Source organism: Rhamphochromis longiceps, linkage group LG6 (genome assembly GCF_057381845.1).
Source record: "Rhamphochromis longiceps isolate RC_006_pf linkage group LG6, R_longiceps_female_GT1.1, whole genome shotgun sequence".
Lineage (NCBI taxonomy): Eukaryota > Metazoa > Chordata > Actinopteri > Cichliformes > Cichlidae > Rhamphochromis > Rhamphochromis longiceps.
Genome location: NC_140562.1, coordinates 36,001,839 through 36,016,644, shown reverse-complemented (window position 1 = coordinate 36,016,644; position 14,806 = coordinate 36,001,839). Strand labels below are relative to the sequence as shown.

The 14,806-nt window shown below is 37.4% G+C and overlaps 1 protein-coding gene across 1 annotated transcript; it reads right to left on the bottom strand.

The window, feature by feature from the left end:
* Positions 1-26: 26 nt before the first annotated feature.
* Positions 27-14,662, bottom strand: mycbpap (mycbp associated protein). The gene is made up of 18 exons (XM_085410444.1): positions 14,587-14,662; positions 13,430-13,483; positions 13,175-13,298; positions 12,944-13,050; positions 12,672-12,849; positions 12,405-12,520; positions 12,110-12,260; positions 11,670-11,788; positions 9,291-9,385; positions 7,618-7,717; positions 6,938-7,130; positions 6,628-6,815; positions 6,355-6,501; positions 3,443-3,541; positions 3,146-3,285; positions 2,845-3,007; positions 513-695; positions 27-156 (listed from the first exon to the last, which is right to left on the bottom strand). The coding sequence occupies exons 2-18, from the start codon at positions 13,451-13,453 to the stop codon at positions 67-69; spliced, it is 2,217 nt and encodes a 738-aa protein (XP_085266570.1). The 5' UTR covers positions 13,454-13,483; positions 14,587-14,662; the 3' UTR covers positions 27-66.
* Between the last annotated feature and the right edge of the window lie 144 nt (positions 14,663-14,806).

The following is a 14,806-nucleotide window of genomic DNA, read 5'->3' as shown; positions in this document are numbered from 1 at the left end:
AACAGGTTTTATTATATATGCTTGCAAATATTCTCCAAAATGCTGTGACTCCCCTCTCACTTCTTATTAATAATGCGTGTCTTTCACATCTTCCATATTAAGCTCATCCATCAGGTCACACAGGTTGTCCACTAGATCCTCCATCAGAGCATAAACCTGTCAGATAGGTAGAGACACATATTTGGTATGAGGAAGACCATACAGATTAAAGCAATGGCATAAATTCTAACTACATTTCCTGGGTATGACTCAAGAGTGCTTAAAAATGCAGACTCACACAATTTTTAATCACACAACAGTTTAGTCTTTTCAGCAGACTCTACCTATCGAAATCCCCACTATTCAGAAACACAGGCAGTTTGTAATGCCGTCTAAAACTCCCAAAGTGTTCCAGCCTGGCCTCAGATATATGATGATGTCATCATGGTAATTTTCTCAAACTATGGAAACTCTTGTCAAGTACTGAATTTAAACATCAGTGTGGAGTATTTGAAGTCAATTAAATTACGTGCCTTGCTGTGCAGAAGCCTCGTGTAAACAGGCATCATCTTCACTACATTTGTTTGTTTAGGAGGCGGTTGAAGGATGCTCCCTGACTCATTTTCTTGGTTTTCCAAAGTTCCCTTTATCTTTGTTGTTTTTCCCTGATGCCCTTTTCCTGTTTCCTTTTCTCTTTCCCCCTTCTTTTGTGTGTCCTGTGGAAGATAGAGTTAAAATTAATGAGTGAAAGATATCAGTATTGCTTACAGAGAAATAATATTGTTAGCAAATAATTTAAGAATTTAAAAATTGTTTCTGTAATGTTTCTGGACATAAACTTACGAGGAATTTTCCTATCTAAGCATCATAATATCTCTAGGCAGCTATCAAAATAATTCTTTACACGCAAGGCACAAGGCTTAAAACCAGCACTGCATGGGCATGTTCTTCAAGGAAGCACTGTATTAAAAGCAAATACAATTCTATCGTGAAAATCTCTGGATGGGTTTGGGGACATCAAACTATTGTCAGTGAATACTCTTCATCCTGTTTCTACATCCACAAACATACATGTGGCACACAATTAAAAAATACAATCCACTATATATTGGGATGTTCGTGCAGGCTCCACTTATGCTGAACTGAAAATGCATATTTTATTCAGGAGTCTTTGTCATGGAAAGTGCTGCAAGGCAAAACCAGACAGTAGAAGATTCTGGATGCTAGGACAACATGAAACAAGAAGCAACAATGGGAAAACACTTGACAAACACAGTGACTTATCTATTTTGTTTCTGAATGCTGCAGTAAAAACAGCCACGCCCTACTTTTATGAATTGTACATATATATTAAAAAGTGACATAATAAAAGACAGTACATTTTCATATATATATTTAAGTCAAATTGCTGAATTGCAGAATCTGACATGTTGTCTTTGAAGTACTTTTAACAGAGGATTTAAACGGCTCGAGAGTCACTGTGTTCTGTTTTGCAGACCTGTGGAAATGAGGCCATGCAATGAGTTGAAACGGCTTGTCCAGTTCAGAACGACCACCTATTTCATGTCATGTTGTACACTGGATGCCCTGTGCTTTTTGAGTTAATGTATAGCTGCCACAGATGGCTTGGACTCACACCCTGGGCACACAGTTGGTGAGCAGGTGCACATTTTCACACAGTGTTCTGTTACCATGGTACCCTGCGAGTAATAGGCTGCACCTTACCTATGACTCAACCGTCATACAGAGCAGAAAATCACTCAGCAAAATATGTAGTCACACAGACAAAGCCGTGCTTCTAATCTAATACTTGAAAATCTTTGAAGCAGGAAAATGGAGGGGTGAACCATTAGAGGAGAGCTGTGACAGGTTCAAGTCCAGAACTGACACAGCAGTTCATCATCCTTGAACAACACAGTCAATTCAAGTTTCTCAATCACTCAAGCTCATAATTTGTGAATAAGACTGATTATAATGAGGTAGGATGCATTGTGGATAGATGCAAAAATAACAACAACAACAACAAAAACTATCAAATGCATTAGAATTAGTACTGAATAAAAGTTTTGCTGAATATCTTAACCGATCTGCCAAAGCACGAATGGCCAGTACCATGTTTTGCTTATCCATTATAATAATCTCTCTAGGGAGCAAAACACTAAATAGAGCCATTTCACATTCTGTATTACTAGTTTTTTAGTGGTAAGACAGAATGTGGATGGAGACCAAATGAATGTACCATAAAGATGCTTCCAGCAGGCAACTATAGAAATGGTTAAAATGTTTTCCTTACTTAAAATTAAGCACTGTAAACCAAACACACATACTATGACACATATAAAAAAGTATTTTAGGAAATTACCCTATAGAACAGAAAACTGCAGGTGTCTGTATTACTGACAACAAGCAGTCAGTAGTAACAACAAAACAGGCATCTGTTGAATGACTGATGAATGAATGAAGAGCTGACAGCTCGCCTGAAGTGGTGAAGGTGACTCATGTTTGTATCAGCTCAAGTAATGTGTCATATCTTACAAAATGACACTTTATTCATGATCCCAAACAAAAACCTTTGAATGAAGGTCATTCAGCCACACACACACACACACACACACACACACACACACACACACACACACTCCTGCACGATACCTCTAACTTTTGCATTCTCCTGCTGAAATACAATTTTTTCTCACCTCTACTTTTTTGTTAGTTGTTGGTATCTTGTCTTTTTAAAATTTGGATCTCGCTCCATTAGTTTCCTCAATAGCAGCTTCACTGACCTTTATATCACTCTTGATATAAAAGTTAGTGAAATCTATGCTTAATGGCACACTAGTATGCAAAACCAAAAGAAATATATACATGTCTGTGGTCCTGCCAAAGTGCTTGTATTTCCCCAGCATCAGTGATTATAAGTTTATCCTCTTTATCAGTCCATGCTTCTTTCTCTGGAAGGCCCAGCAGGTTCTGCAGCCACATGGCCTCAGCAGTCATTCTGTCCAGCAGTTTTCTCCACAGCTGCCGCCTGCAGGTGGCACCACACACCAATATAAGCTGAAGGGTTGTTGCACAGAGGCAGAGTACAGAACATTGGTATGTGTACAACAGAGAAACACATTAAGAAACTAGTCCTACATTACTACTCAGAAGTTAAGGAATTCACCCTAAGGTGCCAGCTGTTAGGGGATGTTTCAGTCCAGAAGGTTCAGAAAGCTGCAAATACAGAGAGTTGAGTTGGGCCAGGCCCTCTTCTCTTGTGAGGGAGTCCTGGGATGACTCTTCATCAGGTAGAGACAACACAGCCTTAAATATGTGGTAAGAAAAACAAACACACTAATATGATGTCCTTTATCATCAACACCATATGAAATCTCACCTATATATATTATAAAAAAGACTAAATTTGCTGCTTTTCATTGTAGTGTCAGGTTTCATGTCATTACTAGATAAATGTGTATACCTGTCGGAGAGTATCAACAGAGTAGTCCCAGGTGCTTCCTTGATCCAATTTTTGCCACAGTGCCTTCAGGCCCTCCACTGGCTCATCCCGGTACTGCAACTAAAACCATAGAACGTGTTCACCAGTCTGAAGCAGTTTATGTGTGAAGACATTTAAAAATAAAAAGTCCACTGACTGTTTTGGTATTGACATGATATTAGTTAAAAGTATTATAGAATATATAGTGCAACCTTTTGCATACATTTGTAATCTGTCCTTTCAAACTGGTGTGTTTCCCTCACAAATGAAAATAGCAAAAGTTATTCCAATCCATAAAAACGGAGAGAGATGTCAGTTTACCAATTATAGGCCAATATCACTACTCCCACAGTTCTCAAAAATTTTAGAAAAGTTATTTGTTAATAGACTTGATAAATATATTGAGAAGCATAATCTCCTAAGTGATAACCGATATGGCTTTAGAGTGAAAAGGTCCACTTCGATGGCAGTGATGGAACTTGTTGAAGGGATATCTAATGCAATAGATAATAAGGAATATACTGTTGGTGTTTTTATAGACTTAAAAAAGGCGTTTGATACAATTGATCATTCTATATTAATGAATAAACTAGAGAGATATGGCATAAGAGGGTTAGCATACAAGTGGATGAAAAGTTACCTGGATGAAAGATATCAATATGTCGAATTCAATAATGTAAAATCTAAGCAGTTGAAGGTAACTTGTGGTGTTCCTCAGGGCTCTGTGCTGGGCCCTAAATTATTTATATTATATATAAATGACATATGTAGCATTTCCAAACTGTTAAAATGTGTATTGTTTGCTGATGATACGACTCTGTACTGCTCAGGTAAAAACCTAGAACAGCTTCTGACTACAGCGGAAAAGGAGTTAAATATATTAGAAAACTGGTTTGATGTAAATAAGTTATCATTAAATATAAAGAAAACAAAATTGATTATTTTTGGCACTAGACAAATTAAAAATGTATCTAAAATAAGGGTTAATGGAATTGAAATTGAAAGAGTGTACGAAAATAAATTTCTTGGAGTGATAATTGATGATAAGCTGAGTTGGAAGTCTCATATAAACCATGTGAAAACAAAAATGTCAAAAACCATTGCTATTCTCTATAAAACAAAGCATGTCCTGAACAAAAAATCATCATACACACTTTATTGTACTCTGTTCCATATGACTTACTGTCTGGAGATATGGGGTAATGCATATAAAACGAACACTCTTCCTATTTTCAAGTTACAAAAAAGAGCTATAAGAATTATAAACCAATCAAACTATATAGAACCAACTAACATTTTGTTTATTAATCTGAATACCCTGAAATTTTATGATTTAGTTGAATATAAAATGGCACAGATAATGTATAAAGCACAAAATAACTTGCTTTGCCCCAGTACTCAGAAGCTGTTCAAAGTCAGAGAGAGTCAATATGACTTAAGGGGAACAGATTTCTTTAAAAAAACAAGATAAGGACAAATATAAAGCAGAGATGTGTTTCTTTTAGAGGAGTTAACCTGTGGAATAGTTATGACAGTGATTTAAAAAGGTGTAGTTCATTTTCCTTGTTTAAAAATATGTTTAAAAATAGAGTATTAGAAAAATATATAAATCAAGAATGAAAAGAGCAAAAAAAAAAAAAAAACCCCAAAAAACTCTTGATTCTTTTGCTTTGATGTAGTTACTTATCTAAGGTGGAAAGTTTTTTTTTGTTTTTTGTTTGTTTGTTTTGTTTTTGCTTTGTTTTATTATTTGCTTCGAGCCCTGTGTACAGGAGCTGCATGCAAAAAGATCTTTTGTTAAAAGGGTTGGCGTAATAAGCAAATGCTTCAGCCAATACCTTTTGATTAGCCTTGTCTCATGCTTTCTTGCTTTGTGGTAGATCTTTGTTCTGTCTTCACTGAGATATTTGAATGCTAATCAATAAAATCAAATCAAATCAAATGTGAGGTGTATGCGCCTGTGCACACAAAAGAAATTACTGCCACAAAACCTGAAGGTTATCACCATCAACAGTCACCCTTAAAAATGATGGATGTCATCATTTTTATTTATTCTTATGGCAAAGGAAAGAGATCAATATAAAACATGGCCATGTGAAAGGCCCTAAGAAGAACAATCACCATCTGGTAATAACTGACATAACTTAATGAGAAAAGTCTTCTAATATTTCAAATTAGAATAATCTTTAAAAGTAAACATTTTTATCCAAATGACTGCTTACAACTTACTGTCTGTTATTAAACATAATGTCCCATGTCCATTGATAATTATTTTAGGAGGCCATCATGCTCTATATTTGCTGGAAAGTAGTCTAATCAGCCTCCTAATTAGCCCAGTTAAAGCTTGGTTTCTATTGTAGTGCTCGGGGAAGACAAACCATATTGCATAGTACAGAGGCAACAGTGGCTGGTTCTATATATTAGTGGTTATGATATATTATTAGTTAATGACCTTCCATAAATAATGCAATTACTTGGTGCTGAATGAATAGGGACAAAGACAGAATATAGGATGAGGAGGGGAAGTCATAACAAGCTAATCATACTGTTGCACACACAGTGAATTTTCAAATAGAAGAACACATTAGCGGGTCAGCTCACACTGAATCAGGTGGCGTGACTAAGATTGAGACTGAAATCAATATGAACAAAAACACTCTAAAAGAAAAATGTGTCATGCATTAGTGCTACACCCTGCTGCACAATGAGCAATGTGTTTCACACTACTTATCAAAAAAAGGAAAGAGTTAAAAATGTCAAAGTCATCTACTCTCTATGGCCTATGCTGCGGTCCTAATATTGATTTGAACTAAAAAAATATATATACCGGTAATTAAAAAAAGTTTAACTGAGATACACTAAAAATATAGCTTCTTTCTGTGCATATGTTCCACCTTTGGGTTTCTGCTCAGAAATAGTTGCTCTGTGGTGATGTAGAGCTCTGCGGGTGAGCTTGGTCTTTCTGGACTGTGGACCTGGTAGAGCACCTCATAGACAATCGATCGGCAGATCTTTTCCCGAACTACCTTTTCCAGTTTTGTCTGCTTGTCCACAAACAAAAACAGAAAAAAGAGGAAAGATTATTTGTGTTAAGAGAAATACCAGTGCTATCTCTTTATTTGTGTTTTTATCTCACTCTCGTGGACTCAGCTGAATAGTAAAACTACCTCTATGAAAAGCCTCTCATCTGCAGTTCTGTCTTGGTACAGAGATATTCCCCTTAAGACAACTTGCATGGAGGCTCCTTGCAGCAGCACAGGATGGGTGCTGAGCTGCCAAATTTCTGTTTTGATGACTGGCTTCTCTGACTTAAATAGAAACTCCACTCGCTGGGTCTCACCTGGAAGAATGACACCTACAGGGAACAGAAAGCAACAGGGAAAACAGAAAGCTCGGTTGAGTGATGGGTCAATAGACAAGCGGTGTATGACGTACAAATGTTGGCGGCAGGTGTTCGGATCATGTTTGTGTGGTTACCAGAGGAGGCATTAAAGTAGAAGTGCACTTTCTGTGTTTGCAAACGGAGATTAGGAAAATTGTATGGCTTGGGAAGCTGCTGCCAGCTGTAGAAGATGACGGTGCTGCCCTCATTATGTAGGTCCAGGTGGGATGTGACTATTTCTCCAGTCAGGGCTTCAAAGAATATTGTAGCACTAATTCCTACTTCTCCCTGATAAGTGAGCATTGGAGAAAGAAAAGCAATTAAGTGTTAATTGTCAAAGGTACCAAACAGAATATGTCATTACATTGCGTGTTTTTATATACCTGTGCATGTGTTATTTGTGTGCTGAAGATACAATCAGACCAAAGTCGCCTGCAGCCCATGCATTATCATACAAACTGCATTATTAATTAAACATGGTTTTTAAAAGTCAAAACTCATGTAACAACCTATATAAAAAAGTGGTTATTAAGGGACAATTGTCAACAAAACTGCTGTTTTTCTCATTAAAGTCTAACTGTATAGGGAGGACTACAAGACCCTTAACGCAAGTACTCTACATAAACTGTTTCCATCCTATCAGTATTTGGAAAAGCAAGAAAAGTGGCCTATTCTGGTGAATTTATCAATACAATATACAGACTTTTCAGAAAAAACTGAATAAGCACCTGTTCCTCTCTCTTGCTCTCTCTAAGGTAAGGAATTCATTCTGTACCTGCTTTGAGAGAGAGTTTCCAGTCCAGGTAGCAACCTGACCACAGAATCTCAAGGTAGGCACATCTAAGTGAACATCTTCATGCTGTGCCAGTGGATCACTGTAGGAGACAATCACAAAGCAGAATAACTAAGACTACATTTAATGTAAGTCAGTTATTGCTAAAAAATATTTTGTTTGACGACAACTTAATTCCAGACCAGCATGTATGTGCATATACACTTGATATTCAGTCCCACCATTAGCCATTAAAAGGTGAAGATATTTCCTCCTTACATTGTTTGGCTATACTGTAAAATCTCTGTTTGAATTATTTTTAGACAGAGCAAAAAAGAATTACACTTTGACAAAATGGGAACTGTAGCAGATGTTATAAACACTGTAATTTTGTAAAAGACGCTGGCAGAGATTAAAAAAAGAAAAGAAAAGAAAAGAAAAGAATGGTTGGATCAGAAGCGAGATGCAAAAAAGGCTCTTCTGTTCACATAATGAAAGGAGGCATGGGGGAGCTATTTAATCCAGCAATAATTACATAATTATAATCAATCATAAAGGCCTCATAAAATTTAGTACACTAAATTATTTAGAGGGCAGTTTTTTTAAATTATACAATTTACTTCTTAATATTTGTGAACTCGTAAATATAAAATAGAGAATATAAAATAGAGATGATACAAAATACAACCTTTGTGAAATACTGTTTTATGTTCAGTTCTGTCTTGCCTTAATAGTCACCTCACTTCACATTATGAAGACTGACTAAAAACTGTGTGGATACATAGTCTGATGTATGAATTAGCTATGCATACTCTCACAACAGATTCTCATTTCATAAACACTTTACTTCATTTTTGTGCATATCTGTGCACGATATGTCACCTGGTCCTAGGTTCTAGTGAGTGGAGAGCTGTGGATCAACAGCCAAGGATCTAAAGAACATGACCTTTTCTTTTTTGTCCAGCTAGCAAACAGGAAATTGCATCACAACCAAAAACTGAAAACAATATACAACATAATTACATATTTCTGACAACTGTTCTGTGTAAATGTAGTGTGGCTGACACCAACTGAGTTGGGTTTCTTAATAACTTCAAATAATGTGATGCACCTTCACCAACACAGCCCTGACCTTCAGTGGGCAGCTTATGAAAGGATATACTCTCAGTGCTTGAGTCGTTCCCCGTGTAAACTATAGGGGTCATTCCCTAAGAAGCCACATTCATACTCTTCTTCTCAATCATGAAATGCTTTGCAGCAAAACAAATCTGACAACATACAGTATTGAAAAGCCAATTACACAATGTGTGTTTGTAATACATGTTATGTAACTTCAATACACTCTGGACAAATGAGTCATGTTACAATACTGTATTATTGCTTTTCTGCAACACTGTGACAATAACAATACCCAGGCTGATATCAACTATCCAAGAACCAACCATGGTTGTAATGAAGGTTCTAATAATGAAGTGGTTCCATTATTTACATCAAGGGTTAACACTTCATTTAACAGTGACTCAATTACATTTTAGACACAATGAACTCTTAGCACTCTGCAAATAGGGATAGCATTTTGCCTAATTTTGATATTAACAGTAGAAAAATCTGGCCTTTTTCTAAGTATGGAAAACATTTAATTAATCATCAAGCAGCAAAAAGCAGTTATTTCTTACAGGTTCTGCTTGCTCTCCATCTCTTCTTCTTTGTTCTCTATTGAAGGACTGTAGGATGGTTTGCCAGAGCCAATCACTACCAGTTCACTGATGTCCTGTAATGGACAGATAGACAACAGAGTGGTTTGGAAGGTAGGGGTTAATTATGTACGATAACTAACGTTCTGGTTCTTGTTACTGACACCCTAAGTTCGTTTCACTCCAACAGATATGGCCAATTATGTCATGTCAGGCAGAGAGGTGACAGTCAGGTGGTGACAAACCCTTCAGCTTTAGAATATCAGGTTTTGTGGAGCACAATGTATGTTGTCATTGACCATACTAGAGGATATATAATTATTTTGCTATTGGTCTTTCTGACCCACACAGAAAGGGCAGAGGACAAACAAAAATTTCATCCTGGTTAATTTTTTTCCATAGGCTTGGCATTTCTTTCACTCTCTTACCCACATCTCGATTTTTTTCATGCTATCAGAACAAGCCGTTTCTGTTTGCCACAAGGTACTCCAGACCCTAAATCACCTGAGCATCACATTAGCCACCAGCCTGACAGAACACAGTGCAACCATTTTCTCTAATTGTATCGTTGCACAATTGGTGTGCGTGCGAAAGATGGGGGAGGACAATAAAACATAGGGGGAATGTACCAGCTGAGACCATCAATAAATAAATAAATAATTAAAAAGATGTCATTTGAATAAACCTTCCAATATTGAGCACCTGCTACTTTAAGCTAATAAGATTAAATGGGAACTGGCTGTGAAGAGAAGCACATTTTTATTTAGGTGTTTACCCCAGAACCTCCAGCCTGCACTGATGAAGTAATTATAATGCAGAGAGAGAGGTAAGGCATGTTCAGTCCCTTTTCTTGGGTTCTGTTAGTTCACAGGTCTCAATAGTTCTACCCTATGACAGGACACGCTTCAGATTTCATAATCGTACCATTTCTGTGTTTGCATATATGTGAACAACTGTTAGGGTTTATGGAAGGGCCACCCAGCTTAATTAATCTTATTACACGAGTGCACTGAATATATACTTCAATAAAACGTTTCACTGTATATTTGCAATATGAGAACAGTTTTTGCGTGTAGGTGTGCTTATGCCCTCGAAGCTGCAGGCTTATGTGGATTTGAGTGGATGTATGAGTACATGTGCTTGTGAGCCTCGTCCACATACTGCAGTTTGTTCCTTGTTCAGAAAACCAAGGACAGTGTGCCCAATGCTGGATGATCACAAGCTGTTTGTGAAGATAGAGACTGATTATGATGAGCTAGCAGCACCTGCTTGAGACAGAGTGTCCTGAGGGAGTGAGCAGCTTTTCTGAGGATAGAGTTGTTCAATAATGAAGCTTTCTTACAAAAAAAACCAAAAAACTAAATGCAATGATAAACTGTACTATGCATATCAAATTAGTTTCCTACACAGCGCATAGTGATATTACTGTCCAAGTCCAACTTTTCAGCTTTTTCTTGCACAGTGTTTACTGTGACTTGGATTGTGGTTTAGATTTGAGATATAATCAGAGGTTTTCAGGAGTGGGTTCTACAACATCAGTATTGGTGCACAATATTATACTGGAAAATATGTTGGAGGCAAATAAGGGTGCTGCACAAGATCCTATATACTACATATACTATACACTATACTACTATCATGAGGAACTGTTTGATTTGATAAAGAAAGCTATAAGATGATGACAGAGTGATTTGTCATAAAACATTTTAATGTGGAAATGTGGTATATCTAATTAAGACTACTGGAATTTTGAGGAAATATTTATAGAGAAAAGAGTTCAACAACCAGTTGGGTTGTGTTTGTAGAGTAACTAGTCCTAAATCCACCTAAAGTGAATGAGATAGTTGCTGCCTTCAGGAGAACTAGGAAAGTGACTTCTCTCCACACTATATAAATGGTGAGGGGGTAGAAAGTTTCAGTGACATCAAATACCTGGGTCACAACATCACTAAGGATTTGGCAGGGACCATTAACACCTCCCTTCTAGCAAAGAAAGCTAAGCATAGGCTTTTCTTATCAAGAAAGCTTAAAGCTTAAAAAACTGAACTCCCATCTCATATATTAGTGAATTTCTACAGGTACACAACAGAGAGCACTCTGCACTACCGTGTCGCAGTGTGGTACAGCAGCTGCACTGCAGAGACAGCACTGCTGCACTGTTAGCAACATTATCAAAGACTCAGTGCACCCTGGACACAGATCGTCCTCCTCCCATCAGGTAAAAGATACAGGATCATCAGAACATACACTAAATGAGAGAGAAATAGCTTTTTCCCCATAGTTGGGGAAGTCCTCTTCCACCCCATCCTATGGAGTGTTTTGTCTTATTGGTTAAAAGATTTAATCGATATTTTTCATTACTGGCTTGTTTATGTCCATGTCCTGTAAAACCTCCTTAATTAGCTGGCGCTGATGCTGCAAGTACGTGCTCTGGCTCCAAGTTCGTGAAGCTGGCCGTAGAGTCTCAGCACAAATGATTCCTGGAACAAAAAAATGAATTTCAGTTTTACAGACTGAATTTGCTCATGTGTAGGAGTTTCCTGCTCTCCCAACTGAACGATCATTCTGCATTTATATGCTTGTTTTGTTTGTTTGTATGCAACCACTTAACATACATTTTATGACGTGAGGGCTTTCTTTCTCTTATCCCAATCGTAATTATTACAAGAAAACTGTCCTTTCATAAATCTTTTTTTGACTTGGGAAAATGCAATTTCATGCGAATAAACAATGAGAAAAACTGCATCAAAACAGGGGCTAAGGGGTAAAAATTGGAATATAGCATAGGTGTCTGTGATCACCTGATTCCTGGCATATCCTCCGTGGTTGTCCCATCTGTGTGATAGTTTTTTGTCTGCCCCACTCGGTCTGAGTCAGAGTGGCTGTAATACCGCTCATTTCGTCTCCATAACGCTGTGGGAGACTCCAAAACTCACTGCCCACACGATAACCCTAGAGAAGTTAAAGAACAGCTTTAGAGATTTTAGTCACTGGAGAACTACCAAAAAAAACCAACAAAAAAAACCCAAACAAACCCAACAGTCTGATGGATGACTAAAGACAGAGTAGACCGGCAAAAGCAAATATGTGTCATACATATCCTGAGTGGATGAGTGGCATGACTCGGTTTAGAAATTCCCTCTGCTCCTGAGTTTCTCTATAATGGTTGGCTTGATTCATCAGAAGTTTTTCGACTGGCCTATGGAGCAAATCTTGACACCATTGAAAGAGAGACAAGACATTAACGCAGACTTAGGAAATTTGCATTTGCTTCTAATGAGAGATTTGTGGGTAAAGGCTCTAATAATGATGCACAGTTTATCTCTTTTCGGTGCAGGCTGTTGTAGTCTCTAATCAGCTCACCAGATAAGAAGTCCTGCTGTTGTCTTCGATGTCTCACATGTTTGTCCCAATTCTGTAAGGCATTACCCTGGATGTTTCTTTGGCTTGAAAGAGTTTCTGTTTCTACAGCATCCGAGGGACTCCTTTCTTTGGCCTCACATAGAGGATCTCCTAGGGAATTTGGTATTCGCTTCACCAGCTGGTTGGCAATGGGAAAGGTTAGTAACACAGTGAAGTCAAAGAATTACAGTTGTATTTGTTCATCTACAGAAACTGGAACATTTAAAAAATACCTCTGCCTCCCCTTTAGCCTCTAGATAACTTCTGTAATCCTCTAAGCTACCCAGGATGGTGTGTGGAAGAATCATCCCGTGCTCATCAAACCGAACCCCCATTGATCCTGAGTGGAAAGGACAGGGACAAAAAAAAGAAAAGTTGCATATCACAAACAGGATATATTTAACTTAATCTAATATCCAACATAATAATCCATTTGTCCATGAGAGCAAAAGAAAACAACTGACCTCTGAAGTCGAGAAGCTGGCAGTCAGAATCCAAATTCTCTTGCTTCCTAGCTCTCATTTCATCATCTGCTGATGTTTTACTTACACGTGCCATAAGCTCTTGTTTCTGATGGCTCTTTGGTATCTTCAGCATACAAAGCAGTAGTCATAATATACCAAGTTAAACATTTAAGTGGCATCAAGGAGAATTTAGATTAAAACAAAAGTTTTGCTAATGAACTGTTAATACTGTCTATATTGATGAAGTAAATTTACTTTATTGAGCTTCTGTGGATACATGGTAAGAGTCCCGTTGCAGTTTCTTGGTCCCTGAGAAGAGGAAATTAGAAACGAGGTGTTATGACACTGTGTTTTCTGGCTAATTTAACAGGCAAATTAAAATGTGCCATGTTTTGTTGTGATTCCACAACTGAAGGCTTTAAAATGTAAAAACAGATTGTACTTCACCGTACATAAAGTCCAATGCTCACATGTACACATGCTGATACAAAGAGTGCCTTGGAACACTGACATGGTTATGCAATACTGCTAATTTGTCCTTATCCAACAGTTCCTTGTTATAGTTTCCATGGCCACAACAATAATTAGTTTCTGGCTTTTCTAAGCGTTTTCTTCCTTTTTTTCAATTCTTCTGATCACAGGTTCAATACAGTTTTCAAACTGGTTTTGATGAGAACCAAAAGATGGCCTTGTCCTTTGAGGAAAGAATCTGCTGCAGTGCTTTTACACATGTTTGGAAACCAAAAGTTACTGATGCTGACACATATTCTGACTGAGATTTTGTGTTTTTATCTCTCTAATTTAAAGCTTTACATGTCTTTATATTGCTCCTTTGTATTAGTCTAGATCCGATTAAAATCAAGTACACAAATATAAGACATAATAAAGAAATACTATGGTTTATGTTTATCCTGGCTTAAATCTCACTGGTAAATCACAACTTTACCAACAAAAGGGGAAAAAACAGGTCGAAAAAAGTTAACAGACCGAAGTTGAGAATTATTTATGTGTATTTAATTGTAATCCTAGTTTAGTTTGGATCTGCTCTCTATGTGTCGAAGCTAGGTTTTTTTGATTTTACAGAACTGCACAGGAATGCAGGGGAGACGTGTGCGAGAACAACAGTAAACTATTTCATTGACTTTGTTTATCTGTATTATTTTTACAAAAGTAAAACGTCTACGTATTTCCTCCGCCACAGTACAGAAAGGTACATGTAGCTACATACATATGATAAACTATCCACAATCACCAGTGAAACCACTGACAGGTGGAGAAGTCAAACAGCGACACAAATTTAGCTTGACATAATAGAAAAGAGGAAGAAGCAGACAGAGGTGAATGACTGATACAGAGGTGTTGTAGGTCACCCGAATAACTTCAAGTTCTTAACTCTTTCTTCGGTAACTTACCGCAGCTCATTTCCCCTTTTATACAGTAGCGCTAGAGAGGCAATGTAGCATTAACAAAGCTAAAGCTCCAGTTTGCTGTACAGTAACCATGGCAACAGACGCCCTAACTTACGTTGCGCAACGAGTCGCTACACAGACACGAGAAAGCAAACTATTAGAGTTATATTTAATATTAGTGGAGGGAATAAAAGTTTTTTTCCCTTTATCTTACTATATTATT

Excerpts from the sequence above, each read along its gene's own strand:
- mycbpap (XM_085410444.1), bottom strand. The coding sequence starts at position 13,453 with ATGTATCCACAGAAGCTCAATAAA. Across the intron at positions 7,718-9,290 it reads ATGGAGAGCAAGCAGAACCT|TGATCCACTGGCACAGCATG; the intron begins GTAAGAAATAAC and ends TGTCTCCTACAG. Across the intron at positions 7,131-7,617 it reads GAAACTCTCTCTCAAAGCAG|GGAGAAGTAGGAATTAGTGC; the intron begins GTACAGAATGAA and ends CTCACTTATCAG.